Genomic DNA, 18,036 nt, shown 5'->3' on the forward strand with positions numbered 1-18,036 from the left:
CACATTTTCAAAGCTTAGGTGTGAGTTCTTGTAACATTTCAGACACTTTAAATTAATGTGTCAGTCGTCCTATAAAAAAGCTCCATCAGTGAATAGGTGCCATGATGGCTCCACAAATGCTGCATTTAAATTCTCAGGCTTATCTGTTGCAGTACAGTGCATTCCGACTACACATTGTTCACCATTGTAAACATGGTCAGTTCTGGTGTAATTAAATATTCGATTTATATGGCTATAAGTACTCAAAAGAAAGTGCTGCTACATACATCATTTCAACAGTGCAGTTATTTGGAAGACAAACTCATACAGGACTGACCTAATAAATGAAGAATTATAATTAAAGGATAACACAGGACATTAAAAAATTTTTCCAGTATCATCAACATATCCTAGGAAAATGGTAATACCGTAAATGCTGTCTTGGTACTTTTTGACATATCTCTACCCCATTTAGCAATTAACCAGGGAAGCCATTCATTTCAGTTGTGCGCTGAAATCATTAAATATAGCTCAGTAAGGTTTCTTCATTTTCAGAAAATGCAACCTATTATCACAAAAAAACATTAGTTTTTACCAAATTTGGCTTAAAACTTAGCAAATTGTTCATTTCTATGGGTACTATTTTCAGTATTTTGGCACCGTGCCAAACTACTTTCCACATCGAAAAAGCAATCATTGTCACTAAATGAAGTTGTCGCAGTAAAAAGTACAAAGGCCAGGTTCTTTGCAATAGTGAATTATAATGACCAAAGCAACAGTATGCCTCAGACTTGTTTGAATATCTTTTAGACAATGCAGTTTTATGACTTCAGGTATATCGGTGTTGGATAGATGGACAATAATTGTTCGAAGGATACATTCATTACAGAGTCGGACAGAACCATTATGACCATATCATAGAATATATTGACGATACTGAAAAAATTATACTACATGCATGGCTATCATGAAATTGTGTTGCAAGTAATCCTTATAAAAAATGTTAAATGTCTTGTGAAACCTAATTCAGAGCAATAATCAAAGGCTAACTGACAAACTTCAAAGCAATTCCTACCTGTTCCTTGAAAAACAAAACAACGAAAGAACTGCCAAGATATCCAGTTGGTTTCTGGCATTCAGAAAATATTAAGGTGCAAAAACCTCTTAGTATGCAGTGCAAGTGATTCTCTTATCAAGAGAGCAACAGGGAGTCCAAGAAATATGCAACATTCTTCAGGTGACTTCTTTAAATGGCCTGTCATTTTCCACAAGTTCATGAAGGACATTAAATTAGCAATTCACAGTGAAAACCACAGATATATTTTATTTCTTTGTGGTCAGTAACTGGTCTCTTCTTATCAACTGCTTGTAGGTGTAAATACATGCATATTTGGGGCAGCAGTGTCGTATAATTGGTAAGGAACTGTTCTTGTAACCTGAAGGTCACAGGTTCGATTCCCAGGTCACTGCTGTTGTACCCTTGCGCGAGGTACTTAACCTGCATCGCTTCAGTATATATCCAGCTGTATAAATGCATTTGCTAAATACCTGCAAGGTAATGTAATGCATTTGCCTATAAAGGTTCACATAGTGAGTGATCATGTATTGTATATAAATATTTATATGGCAAATTTAAGTGTTTTACTAACTGCCTCCTCCCCTCTTCCCCACTGCACAGAATCACCGTTCAGTCAAATTAATTCATTGCAATATGTTACTCAATAAATGTGCAGTATAGCAGCCATGCAGTGAAGTGAACATTTTAACAAAGGAAACATACAAGAGCTGCAATGATTTCATTATGTATTCACTGAACAGATGGGGAAACTGACATACTGTAGCAGTCACCTGACACATCGTAAGTGTACACAGCTGTATGTTTACTGATGCAATTCAGCTGGAGGGCCATTGCTCATAACAGAACTGTTCTTTAAATTCTCTAGGGTGGCAGCTAAATGAATGTAATATAAATATAGTGACCCAAGCAAGACTTTAACTTTGGTCAGAGATTCTCTAGTGGACTTCTCCAAAGCCCCACCACCCCACAGTACTAAAATCTATGACAATATTTACATATTTAATTTTAATAATGTGCTGTGGTTAAACAACTGACACCACGGTTAATTTACCCAGAGTCCCTCAGTCCGCACCTCACCTCGTTGCGTTTGGAAATCTGGTGCACATTGGCTGCCGTACATCACCCAGTTGGGTGTTCATATGTGGCTTTCCCCTTCACTGTAAAGATCCTGAGATGACAGGTGCTATACCAACACAATCCATTGCTGTTATGTTCATTGTTATAAGTAATATCTGCAAAAGCTATATTTTTGACACTTTTTTTTTTTTTTGCAAGGCCTGTGCTCTCTGGTCTGTCTATGTCACATCTGTGGAATACTGTATTTGCAGTATGTATGTGAAAAGCAGTGAAGTATGCACATGTTTTATAGTGTGATTTTGGGTTTTCAAAGAGGAATAATAAGTGACAAAGAGGAAATAATTCCCCTGGTGATTTGTTTAATCATGAAATATAGGGTTGATATCTGAAAAGTATACATCTGGAGTAACAATGACAAATAAAATCTTTTTTGTTGTGGCATACCCTTGAAACACATTTCAAAGTGTGATGATTATCTGAATGAATGGATCCTCCACCATGAGTGAATAGTAAACTCCATTTTCCAAACTCAGACATACTTCATCAAAGTTTTATTTTAAGTGCAAACCTGAGCAACAGTCAAAGAGGCCACCATGTTATTCAATTCAATTCACTTCACTTCCAAGAGTCACTCGTTACCTAGAAAAAACACTAGGGATTCTTCAGGACAAAACACTCACTTTACACAACATTTTGATAATACAAAACAACTCCACGGTATCCCAGCGGGGGGGAAGGAGGAAGACGACTGCAACTGGCTTCAACAGCAGAACGTTCCCTTCAGCACATTTCTTGAGTCACTCTTTTTTTTTTTTTGTTTGTTTGTTTGTTTTTTTGTTAAGCGCCCTGAACTTTTCTGAACTGTACTCGGATTGGCTCAGTTGCAACAAACACCCAGCCAATCAAAACACTCCTGGCAGGAGTTCAAACCTTGAGTTCAGACCACCAGTCTACTGAGTTCCATCAGGCAGAGTTGACCTGAATTTAACAGCAGTGACCCCAATATACCGGACTGAAATGTGCAGACTTGATTTTTTAAAAATAGTTTTGTCACATGCACAATTGCCTTTTCTAGTGTCCAAAACTTGGGACTCAATTACAGAATACAAATGCTGGCCAATGGATTTTGATTTCTAAATAATATTATGGTATAAAGAACATTTAAAACACATGCATGCGACACTTAAAACTGGCTAAATTACCCCAGCATTACAACTTGTTTGCTAGCTTATGGAAAATGGCATGCACACTCAATGGATGGCAATCTAAATTTCAGAAATTAAATTGTTGCCTCATGCAGAATTACATGCGCACACAATCCTGTACACATTTTGTACAAAAAAACTACACTTCTCTCATCTACAATGCATATAATCATTACACATACTAAACTACAATTCCCATTTGCTTAGATTCAGATCTTCCAATCTTCCACATGTACCTGACTGTTATCAGTAACCAGCAGTCGACACCGGGAGCACTGAACACCCCCACTGTGAACACGCCCGTCAATCAACCTCGCAAATGCAACTACCTCCAAAAAATATTATTCAGCAGAAAGTACGCTGCACAGTTGTTTAGTTTACAGATCAGAAAACCCTAAATAAATGTCTTTTTCACCAACTGTGTATGCAATTCCTGAAAGAAATGTGACCTGACGTGCCTAATGATCATAAAGGTGTCATTCACACCGATAGCAAGCTTAACCCTGAGGAATTACACTGACAGCAGGAAGGATAATGGGGCCACACAGGGCAGGCCCCAGAACCAAGCCTAAAAAGTTAATGTTATTCTTGCAGCTGAATATCCTAGAGGGTGGCATAACCGGTTAGCGGACAGTAGCGCACACACCAGCAGGATGAACCTGTACGCACACCTGCCAGCGCAGCCAGATGATTATTCCAATACACATCCGCGCGATCTTATGCTAACTCACAGCGCTGTGACGTTATGCTAATTCAAAATCACGTCGGTGTGAAATTATGACAACTCACATCGCAGTGATAGCATGCTAAATTTACATTACGCCAGTTCACTTTGGTATATTATGCTAATACACGTCGGCGTGATTTGGCAATTCAAGTCGGAGTGATATTTCTGCCAGTCCACAGTATTGCGATATATATGCTAATCCACATCGGTGTTAAATTATGTGCTATTATGCTATGTGTGACATTGTGTTATGCTAACTCACATTGGTGTGATATTGTGTTATGCTAACTCGCATTGGTGTGTGTTCGTTGCAACAGAGCCATTCCGTTTCCAGCAGTTAAACAAACATTATGCTCAGGTAGTCATGCAAGAGCATAGGGTTTCCAATTGATCAGCTGACATAAGACAGGGGCTTTAGTCAGCCTGAAACATACAAGCTTATAGAGTGTCCTCCCATCCTCATACATCTGACCACCAGGGAGGGATGCAAGTTCTCATTTTCAATCCTATGTGCTTTATTACCCATTCTGACGCTCGTCAAATCTCTGTACAGGAGCCGGGATAAGGTTTTATTGCAACAGTGGTCAGCTGAGGAACTGTACACAGACGCAAAAAGGAATAATTTTTTTGTTCAGTAAATTCTCAACACGGGACACCTCGCGATAAGCACACAGCGCCCGCCTCCACATCTCAACTGCCGCCTGAGAAAAGTGACGGCTGAGGTCTGCGAGCAAACGATGGGAAGCGAAGGCGGGGGGGCTGTTTTTAACGCGTCTCATCACCTGAAACCCACTGCGTTTTACCTGCGCACGGGACGAGGCGGCGGCGGCGGCGTCTTCGGCGTGCGCGGGCTCCAGGCCTCCGTTCTGAGCGCGCTCCCCGGACCTCTCCATGTCCACACCCAGGAGGCCCTTCCACTCTGAGGAGGAAGGCAGAGGACTCCGTTACCCACAATCCCTCGCTACCACTTACATAACCGGGCGAATACACCTACTCAAATACAACTATAAACAGCTACAACTACAAAAAGTTGCAGCTCTAATGGCTACAACTAAAAAGGCTACAACTATAAACAGCTACAACTCAAACAGCCACAACTTAAACGGCTACAACTTTCACTTTTTCACCACTTTTAATGTATTTTAATGTGGCCACATCTCTATATGCCCATTAGTTATGCTTCCACTTTGACCGGTGCTTACAACGAAACATTTTCATTTTCCAACAACAGGAATTAGACAGCCAACACAGAGACGAGGGACTCTCTCCACTTCCGTTACGTGACAGGGTGGAATGAAACGAAGCGGTAAAAACAGGGAACAGGGCAGCGGTTTACCTGGACAGAGTGTGTCACCGTCCAGCATCCCTCCCTCCCGGAAGCTCTCCAGGTCGTCCGGTTTGACCTTGTTCCAGGGGATGTAGGTCACGCCCAGTTCCACGTCCCAGTACTGCTTGTATTCCGCTTTGATTCCTTTGTTCAAGGCCCAAGCGATCTGCCCCAACGAGACATGACGAAACGCACATTTAACATCGATGTGAAGACCCATCACACCACACAATCCCAATTCCAACATTTTAGCCACACTCTGGCAACCACAACAAAATTACCAATCTGGCGCCCTCAGGTTAGACCCAAAGGCCTGAGCATATACTTTTAACATCTGAAGATTCAATTTAAACTTCTTTGTTGCATTCTCGTCCGTTTAATTCTTTTTACTGTTCATCTTCCCTCGATTGCTGACGTCATCCTAACTACTGACGTCATCCCAACCGTGTTCTTTTGGAAAGCACTTTGAGCAACTGCTATTCAATCTAGGAAAAGGGCTCTCCAAAGAACAAAAGCGCAATAAAGGACAATGGCCACAACTGACATGAGGGAAAATGAACAAAATGAAAAATTCTTAAATGGACAAGAATGCGTCAAAAGCAGTTAAAATTAAATCTTCAGTGCGGTCTGTTAAAAGCCTTTGGATCTAACCCGACAGCATCAGATCATTCACTCTTGCTGTGGTTGCCAGAGAAACGGTGGTGCTCAGTGAGGCCTTTGGCACAAGCCTGCGGTCAGCCGTGAACACGGTGTGGAGAGAGAGAGAGAGAGGGGACCCCACAGGCTGCTCACCTTGATGGTCTTCTGGTTGACCTTGTAGGGCCCGCGGCTGAGCTTCTGCAGGGCGCGGAAGGCGTCCTGCCTGTGCACCATGACGATGTAGGCACAGCCCCGGGGCGGAATCATCTGGAAGACACCAGGACATCACCCTTTCTACTGTGTCCAAAGCTCGCGACTCAATAATAAAAACTTTTAAAATGCTGATTAATGAAAATCTGATTTTGATTCGTTAAACAAATAGCTGATGCTATAAAGAATGTTCCCGTTCATGACAAATGTTTCAGACGCTTAAAACTGGCTTAATTACCCCAGCATTAGAAGTCTGTTTGCTAGTTTATGGAAAATGCAAGCTACATTTGAGAAATGGAATTAAACATGGTCTCATGCAGCACGAACACAGCTGTACGGCTGTACTCCCTCCCACCCGTCCGCCCCTGCCCCGCCCCAAACGCGCGCGCACACTCACGTTAATGGACTCGATCTGCCCGAACTCCTCCAGCAGGCACGCCACGTCCTGCTGCTGGGTCCTCTTGTCCAGCTGGCCGACCCACAGCGTGGTGCTGCACACTGACAAGGGGGGCGGAAAGAACTGCGGTCTGAGAGGGCTGGACGCTGCACAGCTAACCTGCAGCACTGGGACCTGCCAGCTGAACTACACTTAAGACTGACTTAAGACTGAGGCTTATATCTGCAGGGAAGAGGACCAGCGCATGCAGTATGCACTAATATTCATGATACAGTAAGAAATAAACACTCGTAACAGGCTGCAGGAAAGCACATTTTCTTCTTATGTTTTAGTGTAGAATAATGAATAATACCCAAGTTAAAAAAGGTATCTTAAGCCTTAAGCTAAGCTGTCCAATAAAAAAGGAGTGGCACACTTCATTTTCAATGTAAACTTGCAGGTTTGTAGATTACATCTACATAGCTGATTTTAAAGTATCTATCTCTCTCCCCATCTAACCTTCTCAGCTGCAATGAGCTGGCAAGCTCTTCCTGCAGCTGACTCACTGAGTTCCGTAGATGAAAATAACTGTAAAAAAAAAATGGCCCAACGAATGCTAGGACCACTTCTGCTAGAGCTAGCCGATGCATCTATGAATTACTGTCAAAAAGGCAAAGCATTTGGTAAGCCTCACCAAGCCCCATCCTTACATGATTGGTCTTAGGGCATTAATCTATTCTTAAGTCTTAAGGCTTTAAATATTGTTCTTAACATACTTTTAAACATTTCTGATTATCGTTATTGATTCTGCCTGCAGGGTAAATGCATCTGACTGATGAGTGTGTAAGACACACAGACTGAGACTGGAAGGCGTGTGAAATTTCGGCTCTACACACCGCTGAGCGTGCCGGTCTTCATGCGGGGCAGGCCCCTCTGCCGCCGCTCCCGCTCCCTCTCCCGCTCGCCCCTCTCCTGGGACTGCGAGCGGGGGGAGCCGCCGCCGCGCCTCCGCTCCCTGGACCGCGACCGGGACCGCCGGTACCGGGACCTCCGGGACCGCGAGTTGGACCGGGACCTCCTGCGCCGCGGGGACCTGGGAAGAGCGACCGCGTGACCGTGAGCTCACCACCCGGGCCGGACGCCGTCGACGCTCAGCGCTACGCGCCGCGACCACAGCGCTTCAAACTCACCTGGAGCCCGACCGGGACCTCCTGCCGTCCAATCGATGCCTGCCTTCCTTCAGCATGGGCTGATCGATCTCCATGGAGACTCCCTGAGAACCAATAAAGGGGAAAAGGAGGTGAATAAAAAGATTGGTAATGAACATCAAAATGCTCCAAAACTGCATAAAATAAAGTCTCTAGCGGCAGCCTATTTCCATATATTTATTAGAAGGTAACGATGGTAATGGAGAATATACCAGTAAGGGCATAAGAGGGGGTCATGTGACCACCCTTATTTATAGAGCACTTTCAGTGAGAGGCTGCCATAGCAACACACATACCACGGAACACACATTACATGAAAAACACTTTAGCGTAAAATAATGCACACACACACACGCACCCATAGCTGTGTGGAGACGGTTCCTAAGTGCATCACATAGGCTGTCAGATTCAGGCTTTTTTTTTTTCCCATGGGCGTATCTATGACTACAGGGGCTGCAAATTTTTCTACGAATAAATGCGTAATTCACACTCTCTGTCCGTCAGTCCACCTCCCGCTCAAAGAGGGACAGGCTCTCGTGGGTGATACATGTACACGTATAACTACAGCGGCTGCTAATTTTTCTACGAATAAATGCGAACCGCTGTACTTTTGTTTGGTTCCATTGCCGTTTTTTAATGCTTTTTTTTTGCACAGGTTATTAAAACAACTTAGATAATTGTGGTTTTATAATTCTAAAGTCAAAACATTGCCACTGAACAAGTACTGATATATACAAAAACCAGAAGGTTACTACACAAAGGTAAGATATAAGATAAGAAATGGCACACAGGAAATGAATAGCTTCTGAAACCTTTCCAGTTTCAAAGTGAATGTGACGGGTAAGAATATGGATTTTTGTATGTCATTTTAATTTTACTCTAAAATGTAAAGTAACAAGAAAACAAGTTTTCCAACCTGTCACTTACCAAGTGACAGCAATAATTTCATATTAGAAATATCTTGTGTCCTCACTGTGTTTTGCCAAGTTAAAATTTTTTTTAAAAAGGGGGTGAAAAAAAACATGTTTGTTCTCCTCTGATGATGCCATCAGGTCCCCTCTGTTCAGCCAAACCAGCGAGTACCAACCAAACAGAACAATGGCTGCATTGGCCAAGCCAGCCAACATCTGGCACAGCTGCATGCCCCCTGCCCAGAACGGGGGAATTCGTCACGAGACTCGCCCCCGTTCAGCAGTGCCATCCTCCCAGATGTTTATATCAACGCTGAGGTCAAGCGTACAGGCAGACTCACAAGAGGCAGACAGGGGATCAGAGGAACAGGGTTCATGCAGAGAGAGAGAGAGAGAGAGAGAGAGAGAGAGAGAGAGAGAGAGAGAGAGAGAGAGAGAGAGAGAGAGAGAGAGAGAGAGAGAGAGAGAGAGAGAGAGAGAGAGAGAGAGAGAGAGAGAGAGAGAGAGAGAGAGAGAGAGAGAGAGAGAGAGAGAGAGAGAGAGAGAGAGAGAGAGAGAGAGAGAGAGAGAGAGAGAGAGAGAGAGAGAGAGCAGGAGCTGCTCCTAGAGCGCAATACAGCCCTGCCAATGGGTCATTACAGTTCACAAAGCCTGCCATCGCAACGCAGGTGAAGACTTCAAAACCCGCGCGATTAAAGTGCCCTTTCGCCATTTAAATAAAGAGGGTACAAGAGGCCACACTTTTCAGCTGTGTTTATTTACGCGAGAACCAGCGTTCCCTTAGTTAATGTGAGCCAAGAGAACACAGTGTTCAGACAGCCCTAAAGAGCAGTCACCTTAACACAGGAATCTGCGTTATTTCACGCAGAAAAAAGAAGAGACAGAATGCAGGGGGATGAAATATGCAGCGTCACATAAACTTTTTTTTTCTTCAATAAATGGGTGATGACCCAGACTTGACCACGACAAAATAATTACTCCTGTTTCTCTGAGCCAATCGTCTTTCGATGTCTGACATGCATGTTGTTTATTGACATAATATTCACACAGCCATTGGTAGCATTGGAGACTCAGAGAAAGCCGCTTAATTTGAATGTCAGGCTCTACCTAGCTTGCTCAACATGAGTAAATTAACAGAAATTGTTCCAACGGTTTTAAAAATATATATTTATTACTTGGTGCGGAAAAACAATTTGTTCTGATCAGATGAAAACATCGCATCTTATTTCATTCCACTAATCCAGCTATTTCACTCAGCTTCTGTTACAAGTGTCATTACAAAATTATGATCGACATACATTTATTATTGTGTTACTAATATTGTGGCAAATTATGGCCCAAAAAAAGAGAGTTATTTTCATCAGACACCAACTGAATTAGTGTAAAACGCAGATTTCGAAATGCCCTGCGTTCCAAAGACGTAGCGTACCACGGGCAAGAGTGACCCCTGAGTAAAGCTGGTTAGAGAAGGTCACTGGGGGGGGAGGGGGGGGGGGTGTGTCTTACCTGAGACTGCTGCACCATATGCTGGCCGTAGGCCTCGTTCTGGGGAGGGTACCCCCCCACGAACCCCGGGGGCCCCACCCCCACCTGCTGTGGCACGACAGGCTGCCCCATGGGGGGCATCATGCCTGGGTATGGCTGGGGGGGGACCAGGCCGCACGTCTGGAGCTGCCCGTTTGGAGGGAGGGGCACCTGGAGAATAACGTCCCGTTTAGCACAAGCTAAATTCACTTTATCATTTCTGTTATCTCACTTTTAAGCCATTGCTTTTCATCATAACAGTAGCTCTGATATTTTTATGCATTTATTCATTTTTCATTATGTAATTTTTCAGAAACCAGTAAAATTGCACTTGAACCAGCAGAAACCCACAGATTTACAGACAATTTTAAAAGAAACGTCTATTTACACCAACATCAAACAACCCTTCCCTCATATAATTACAAGCTCTAGTCGCACATTTTGTCGAACTAAGATCTAAAGGAACATTCACACGTCGCGACAAGATCTGAAGAGTTAAAGAATGTCAGACATGTAGCGGGCGTAGCTGATGAAGGGTGTCCTTTAAGAGAGGGAGCAGCCGAGCCGCTGTGGGGGGGCGAGAGTAGGTACCTGGTGAGCCAGGCCGTGGGGCAGGCCGGCTGTGTGGGACTGATAGTGCTCCATGTTTGGCATCTGTGCGGGACCCTGGGGAAACACCGGCTGCTGCATCGGAAGCTGTGTGCCTTCAGGAATCCCACTGCAAAAAAACAAAACAGGGAAAATCAGGATGCAAACCCAACTCCACAGGGCAAAAACAGGAAGGTCTGTTTGAAATGACGGAAGGAGGGTTCTAACGTGTGGCTCTGCAGAGTCCCATTTCAAAGACAGACGGCCAAGGCGAGCACCAACTCAATCCCAACTCAAGCCCAATCCCACAAATCAAAGCAGCAGTATCGTTGGTCAGAAGACTCCCAATTCATTCTTCCAGGCAAGCAAGAAATTATGACTGCACTGACGCTATGTAAAAAACACACATTGACAAAGCTTTTCCCTGAACAGACGCAGCCTCTCATTCAAAAACACTCCTTCATACACGAGTTCACTTCATAGTGATCAAGAATTCCATTAACATTCGGTCCATAAATCAGAGATTGCTTCTGCATGACTGTAATATAGTTTCCAGTCGTTTATATACTTTCTCAGTCACTGATCATAACAATATGTCCCGACCCATGTCTTAATTAGCCAGTTCTCAGTGATGATCTCAGAATGTACTTGAGCATGGATCACTAGCTGTCAATCAAATACATTAGATTCAAATTCACTTCAATTCACACAGCTTTTCGCATTACTGAGTATTTTAAAATGCACACTTTCATACAGTTGACTTGTAAGTACTTGCTTACAGTTACTTTTATATATGTAATTTAAAAAAAAAGATTAACCGTTAATGTATCAGATTTACAATTACTGTAGAACGTGTTTTATAATGAACAATACAACTGCATTGTTGTCTTGTTTAATAAATCTTTTTTTTTTTTTAACTGCAGAGAAGGGTCCAGGCCTCCACTATTTTTATATTCGCAGAAGGTTTCCCAGGTATAAAGTTTCCAACTTTTTCTTTCAGTGTTTGCCAGGTGACATACAGTAAATAACCCTTATTAGTATGGCAAATTGTAAGCACAATGCCATCGGCACTTTCTGTTACTGAAGTAAATTAGCTGCACCTAACAACATCTATACCAGTCACACATACTGAGAGGGAGAAATCAAGGGAACATTAAATACTTTGGCAAAGAAATCTGTCACTTCCTAGAAAGACAAACTCCTCAGACTGTAATGGACAAAGTACCCAAAAACACCCCCTCGCTCCGGACAGCCTTTTAAATTTAGAGGTTACCTCAGCTCACCCTGTCCCATGCGTTACCCCAGCCAGGACCGCCTGGTTGGAGAGCCCCAGCTGCATGGCTGAGTTTGGCTCAGCTCAGCAGAGCAGTGGAAGGGTGCCACCTGGACCCTGAATCAGGGTAAAACTCTGGGAAAACCCATCTCCTACAGACTCAGCGGCAGCGCGTCTTCAAAAAGTACTCAGGTGACAAGCTCAAACGTTTAAGGCAGACGGACGTGGCAGAGTTGGAGAGCGGTTTTGCCAGCAAATGTAGCCAGAGGACCTGCGTTCTCCCACAGTCCTTTGCTGGCACCAACGCGCTCACTTTCAGTGCTCTTCCTGCGTTCCTGTACAACTGAGGACGACTGCATTTCCTCCACCAATGAAATCTGCAACCTACTGTCCAAAAAAACTGCTTTTATAGACTTGAAAGAAAATTTTCAAGTCGTCAAAATTAATATCTGGATATTTCTTTTTAAATAACCGTTAAGGCAATTTGTTGTGAACTGATGTGATCCTCCAATCTATTACAAATGATCTACCAGGCATTTTCATGTGATTGCACTGGGCTGGTGCAAACGCTGCTCTGTATTTTAAGTGTTCACTGGTCCAATGTCGCACATCTTCTGGATGACCCAGCGGGCCCCACGCTCAAGCAGGGACGTGAATAAAGAGCTGCTATCATTTCACATGCCCTAAAAACTCAGGCCTTCCAAATCTATCAACCAAATGCAATTCAATCACTACGCTTTAGGAAAAATAGGTCATCAACTATCAAATTGCCATCTTCATTAACAAAGCAACTTAAGGGAGCGAGGCAGACTGGCTTGTTTAATGTTCATTTCTGATATGGCTGTATTTAGCTGCCATCGAATAATGGGATCGTTGGATCCATAGCCAAGGTTATTCCTAGATTAACACAATTTAATGTTCAATCTTGTTGATGGTGATGTCGTTCCTTTCCCTCCCTGTTGTTACATGAGCATTCTAAAAACATGTCTTAAGTAATTTAATGAATGTAGGAGCCCCCAGCCCTCAAAATCAACCCCAGGGAATCCCTGTAATTTACATCAGTACTGCTGGGAAAGCCTGTAGTAAATATCCCACCCCTTCCTGTGGCAACCTGGCCTTAGCTCCTCCCACTCTCTGCTCCTCTCCCTACTGGCTCTCCAAAAGTGGAACAACCTACCCAACTCAAGTCAGGACACCACAGCCCCTCCCTTCTTTCAGTCATAACCTGAAGGCCCAACTGTTCAGGAAACATCTCGCTCCTCCTTTCTCCACCCTGATTCCCATTACTCACTTCCACATCTTCCCACCATCCACCCCATACTTCCCCATCCAAAAAAAATAAATAAACAAAAAATCCGCTCTCTACCTTCCCTTCCTCGTGTTAATACCAGTGACAAAGGATTGGCTATCACCAGGGTGTTATGGCGAAACCACTGTACTTCTCATTAGTCGCTACTCGGGATGCTGGTGATTCACAGGGTCTGGCACACGCCCTCTTTCAGAGGCAAACTCAAATGGCTGAAATGTGAGTGCAGGTGTAAATGTGAGGGTCTGGGGAGGGGCTGGGTGCGGTACTCCCCCTTTCAGAGGCAAACTCAAATGGCTGAAATGTGAGTGCAGGTGTAAATGTGAGGGTCTGGGGAGGGGCTGGGTGCGGTACGCCCTCTTTCAGAGGCAGACTCAAATGGCTGAAATGTGAGTGCCGGTGTAAATGTGAGGGGCTGGGTCTGGGGAGGGGCTGGGTGCGGTACGCCCTCTTCCAGCGGCAGACTCACTAAGCTGGGGGGGCCGCGGCGGGGGACGGCTCCTCTTTCTTCGCCTCCTCGGCCGCGTCCGGCTCGTCGTCGTAGTCGAAGCGGTCGAGCAGCTTCTGGAAAGGAGACCGAGCCAAACCACAGCCCTGTTACACAAGCGCCACATCGTACAGTCTTTCCATCCCAACTGCCTGCGCATGGAGAAGAGCCCTCACTCCCATAAAGCAGGTCGGACAGGCGCAGGATTCCCACACCAGCCAACCGCGCCGCACTCTCCCCCGTCACACCCGCGAGCCCTCTGTTCCCGCCAAATCACAATCGTGTGATTTCAGCTGGATCTTCATGTACGGTAAACCTACACCAGGGGCCCCAAACCCAGGGCCCCAGAGGGCCACAGGGTCAACTGCTTTTTTTTTGTTTTTACCAACAACCAATTTACACCTGAGAAGCCAGGTGAGATGAGCTTACCATGTAAACAACAGGTTTAATGGGTCGTGGAATTGCTGAGGAACACCAATAACCAGCATGCCCTGTGGCTTTCCAGATTACACCTGTAAATGATGTCACCCTGTTTGCTCCAGAAAGCTAAATGCTAGCAGGAGGGAACCACACGCACCTTGTCAAAGGTGGTCTTCTGCTCGACGGGCGGGGCGCTAGCGAAGCCGTGCTGGGCGATGGCGGCGGCGGCAGCATTGGCACTAGCCTGCAGCTGGGCCATCGCACTGTTGTCCAGCGCTGGGGAATGGGGCTTCCCGGGCTGGTGGAAGTTCTGCAGAATCTGCTGCAGCTGAGGGAGGACAGAAAACAGGCAGGTCACACGAGTCCGGGGTCAAAGGTCGAGCTTAAACACGACCCAACCGAAACGCTACTATCAATCCACAAACCTATCTGCAAGGGCATTTTCCCCAGAACACGGACTACGGGGAAACACAAAGAAATAGCGGCAGCAATAACTTCACCTGTGCCATCTTTTACACCAATAATACAAAACTGATGTTAATGGCTCCAATTTTTTTCCCCTCATTTCATTCAACATACTTCTGTGTATAGTAACATACATGTGATGGCATTGGCCACTCTGGCCCTGAGTCATACAGCGACTGCGTCCGTTGGCATGGCGACTCACCTGCTGGCCCTGAGAGGACTGGAAGAGGTGAGCCATGGCGGCCAAGGCCTCCGGGTTCTGCAGCTGTGGAATGGCGGCCGCCACGGAGTTCCCCATCACGGGGGGCGCGGCCACCGAGTTCACTGTCAAAGTGGGCTGGGCCACATAGTTTGCAGTCACGGGGGGCGGGGCCACCAAGTTCGCCATCCCGGGGGGCGGGGCTACCGAGGTCACCTTCACGTCTGCGGCGGGCGACCCTGAGGAGCACCCAAAACCACAACGCTGACGCAACGTTTCGCCTCGACGCAACAAGCACTCAACCGTAGATCTGGCTGGGCACCTGCAGTCCCCGTTCTGCTTCCACACACAGGCCTGGATACAATCAACATTAGCACTGCGACTATGATTAAAAGCAAGTTCTAGGTTTTATTTTTTTTCAGTTGCGGTTTATTCACCGACAAAGTCAGTCAGTCACAGACCAAACCGACTGCGGGGGAAAAACTGGGGTTATGAGTGTTCCACATGCATTCATTTCCAAGTTAATTTCAAACAAATATTTGTTGCATCCAGGCAATACATATCCAGCACGAATGAGTGTTAAGTTAGTCTAATTCATACTTAATCACATGACACCTTTAACAGAGGAGTCCCAGGGGGCCGCTTTACCTGCTTCTGTGATGTCACAGTGTACATCGGGCATTCCCGAGGCGCTGGCACCAGCGGCCATGTCCAGCAGCGGCTGGATGATCTCGATCTTAAACACCCCGTTCTTCTGCCACAGGTTCAGCACCCGCACGATCTTACTCTGCGTTGCGGAGAAAGAGACGGGACATCTGACGTCAGGTCCGAACGCGTGCGCATCACCCTCATTCTTGACGCCTTTTTAAAAAACGGAAAAGGCGGTGCGCACACTTACCTTGTCTTCATTGGGACACAGGTAGAGGTTGTGAAAGGTCCCCGTTATGTTTTTCGTGAACCTGGGCCCGAACACGTCTTTGTCCACGCCGAACTGGTGACGCGACTGCCGGACGATGGAGTCCACCACGTACAGTCCCGGGACTTTCAAGTCTGGCTTACACTATGAGGGGGAAGAGGAGGGGGGCAAGGGGTAGGGCAGGCAGTCAGTGGTGATGACTAGGACACAAAAGAGTTACGGTTGCTCAATTCTGTCCTTTGGACACGCTATGTTTACAATAAAGGACAGTTTATGATGCATGTGCTAATTTCTTTTACTGGTTTGTCCTTTCACACACAGGGTCATGACAGGAGCGGGTTAATATTACTGTAAACGGTAATTAGCGTTTCTTCACATACCTTCTTGATGAACTTCTCAACAATCTGGACAACGTGTTTGTATAACTACCGGAAAAAGGAAAAGAGAAAACATAATTATATGTCACGATTATTAGCAAGTCTCGTTAGCTCGTTATGAGAAGCACAGCGGCTGTGCGACAGGCTCCCTTACCTTAATCGCCTTTATGGCCGATTTGGTTATCGACATCATCTTGGCTCGAGAAATCGGAGGCTTCATGTCTATCAAGGAGAAAAGCTAGAAGAGAAATGGAGAGATCGCGAAAATTAATACCCGCTCAAAATCTCTTCCTCATCCCAGCAAGGCTCTCGTACGGTCCCCTGCAGGGGAGTCCGCTTTTACTCTCTCCAGTTTCAAGACTCCGTGCTCCATTTGCTGCTTCCTGTCATAGCGCCACAGGGGTTTGTGGGTAATACAGGAAACAACCCATCTAGAGGCAAATGATGTCGGCTCCCTACAGACGCACAGCCACAAATTTAACACGAGGCTTTGCCTTCTTGGGTGGAAGAGAGCTGTAAATCATAAAAGGAGTCGTAGCAACTGCTTTAACTGGATTGGTCGTGAAGGACAAATTCGCAGTCAGGATTCCACTGAACTTACACGTCTAACCAGTTACTGATTTTAGTCATCTTAAACTCCCTTGAACTGACAGTACCGTTTTACAGGTGCCTACACTAACATTTTTTCCCCCAAGGAGCACACGTGATCCAAAATGGAAAAATTTAGGAGCACACCAATACATCCCAATTAGGAGACATGCTCCAAAATTATTTTTCCAGTTAGCATCAATTTTCAGGAGCAAATCCTGCTAAAATGGTGGCACTGTACAGCCCTGTTTTAGATACCAGGACTCTGGTTTTGTCTAACCCAGCATGCACATCTAGCTCTCCCATGGATTATTATGGCACTCAAAAAATGAGTAATAATAAACCCATGAATTCTATGTCCACATGACAAAATCAGAGCTCTATGGAAAGAACTAAATTACATGCCAAAACAGACACTTGGACCAGCATCAAAAAGAACGGACCAGAGGGACAGCTCTAAACTCAGGTATGGAGGTAAAGCATTACCCTTTACTTTAGCCCATGGAAGAATGCAGCCCCACTTACTTCTAATGAAAACTGCTACTTGTGGGTAACATTAATCACTAAGCAAGCTCTTCTGAAGTCTCACATACATACATATATATATACACACATACACACATGCACGCACACGCACATACCACCTCAGACTGTCTCACGTAGCACAGGTTAGACAGTAAAGTTCTGCACATTGCTGATTCAATGGTGAAATCATATGCCAACTTTTTGACTCGACGATTACTTTTCGGGGATGATACTTTCAAATCAATTTAAGAACAGTTATCCAAACAAAAAACGGCTTCCCAGACATTTCACTAAACGTTGCGTTTCCCCTACCTGAATTCAGCATAAAATAAGCGATGCCCATTCCTGGTAGAAAGGGAGATTAATACTGCATCGGAACACAACTGCGTCTACCCGAATAATGCTCCTCTCCTATGAGCCACACAAGAAGCTGCACAGACCTCCAGAAAAGGCAGCAACAAGTGGGCAGAGTCCACCCTCCGCAGCCCCGACATCCCACCGAAGATATCTGATGACACCCTGAACGCCGCATCAGGCCACGGGTGCCAAGGTGAGGATTTGGGGGTTTAAACATCAAATCCATAGGCAGGGCATCACATTCCACAGCCTGGTGAAGAGTAACCCTCAACCC

The 18,036-nt window shown here is 45.2% G+C and overlaps 1 protein-coding gene across 2 annotated transcripts in view; it reads right to left on the reverse strand.

Annotated features, from left to right (window-relative positions):
• Nucleotides 1-18,036, reverse strand: part of LOC118209835 (SR-related and CTD-associated factor 4-like) — a 33,887-nt gene that overhangs the window by 12,877 nt on the left and 2,974 nt on the right. For both annotated transcript variants that reach the window (XM_035385522.1, XM_035385521.1), the window contains exons 2-16: nt 16,447-16,530; nt 16,296-16,340; nt 15,898-16,059; nt 15,648-15,786; nt 15,003-15,238; nt 14,493-14,663; nt 13,898-13,992; nt 10,853-10,979; nt 10,244-10,432; nt 7,809-7,891; nt 7,515-7,711; nt 6,640-6,740; nt 6,186-6,299; nt 5,403-5,559; nt 4,870-4,985 (exon numbers count right to left, since the gene is read on the reverse strand). In XM_035385522.1, the coding sequence (XP_035241413.1) occupies nt 4,870-4,985; nt 5,403-5,559; nt 6,186-6,299; nt 6,640-6,740; nt 7,515-7,711; nt 7,809-7,891; nt 10,244-10,432; nt 10,853-10,979; nt 13,898-13,992; nt 14,493-14,663; nt 15,003-15,238; nt 15,648-15,786; nt 15,898-16,059; nt 16,296-16,340; nt 16,447-16,530 (2,016 nt within the window). The remainder of the gene's footprint in view (nt 1-4,869; nt 4,986-5,402; nt 5,560-6,185; nt 6,300-6,639; nt 6,741-7,514; nt 7,712-7,808; nt 7,892-10,243; nt 10,433-10,852; nt 10,980-13,897; nt 13,993-14,492; nt 14,664-15,002; nt 15,239-15,647; nt 15,787-15,897; nt 16,060-16,295; nt 16,341-16,446; nt 16,531-18,036) is intronic.

This window comes from Anguilla anguilla, chromosome 12, assembly GCF_013347855.1.
Source record: "Anguilla anguilla isolate fAngAng1 chromosome 12, fAngAng1.pri, whole genome shotgun sequence".
Classification (NCBI taxonomy): domain Eukaryota; kingdom Metazoa; phylum Chordata; class Actinopteri; order Anguilliformes; family Anguillidae; genus Anguilla; species Anguilla anguilla.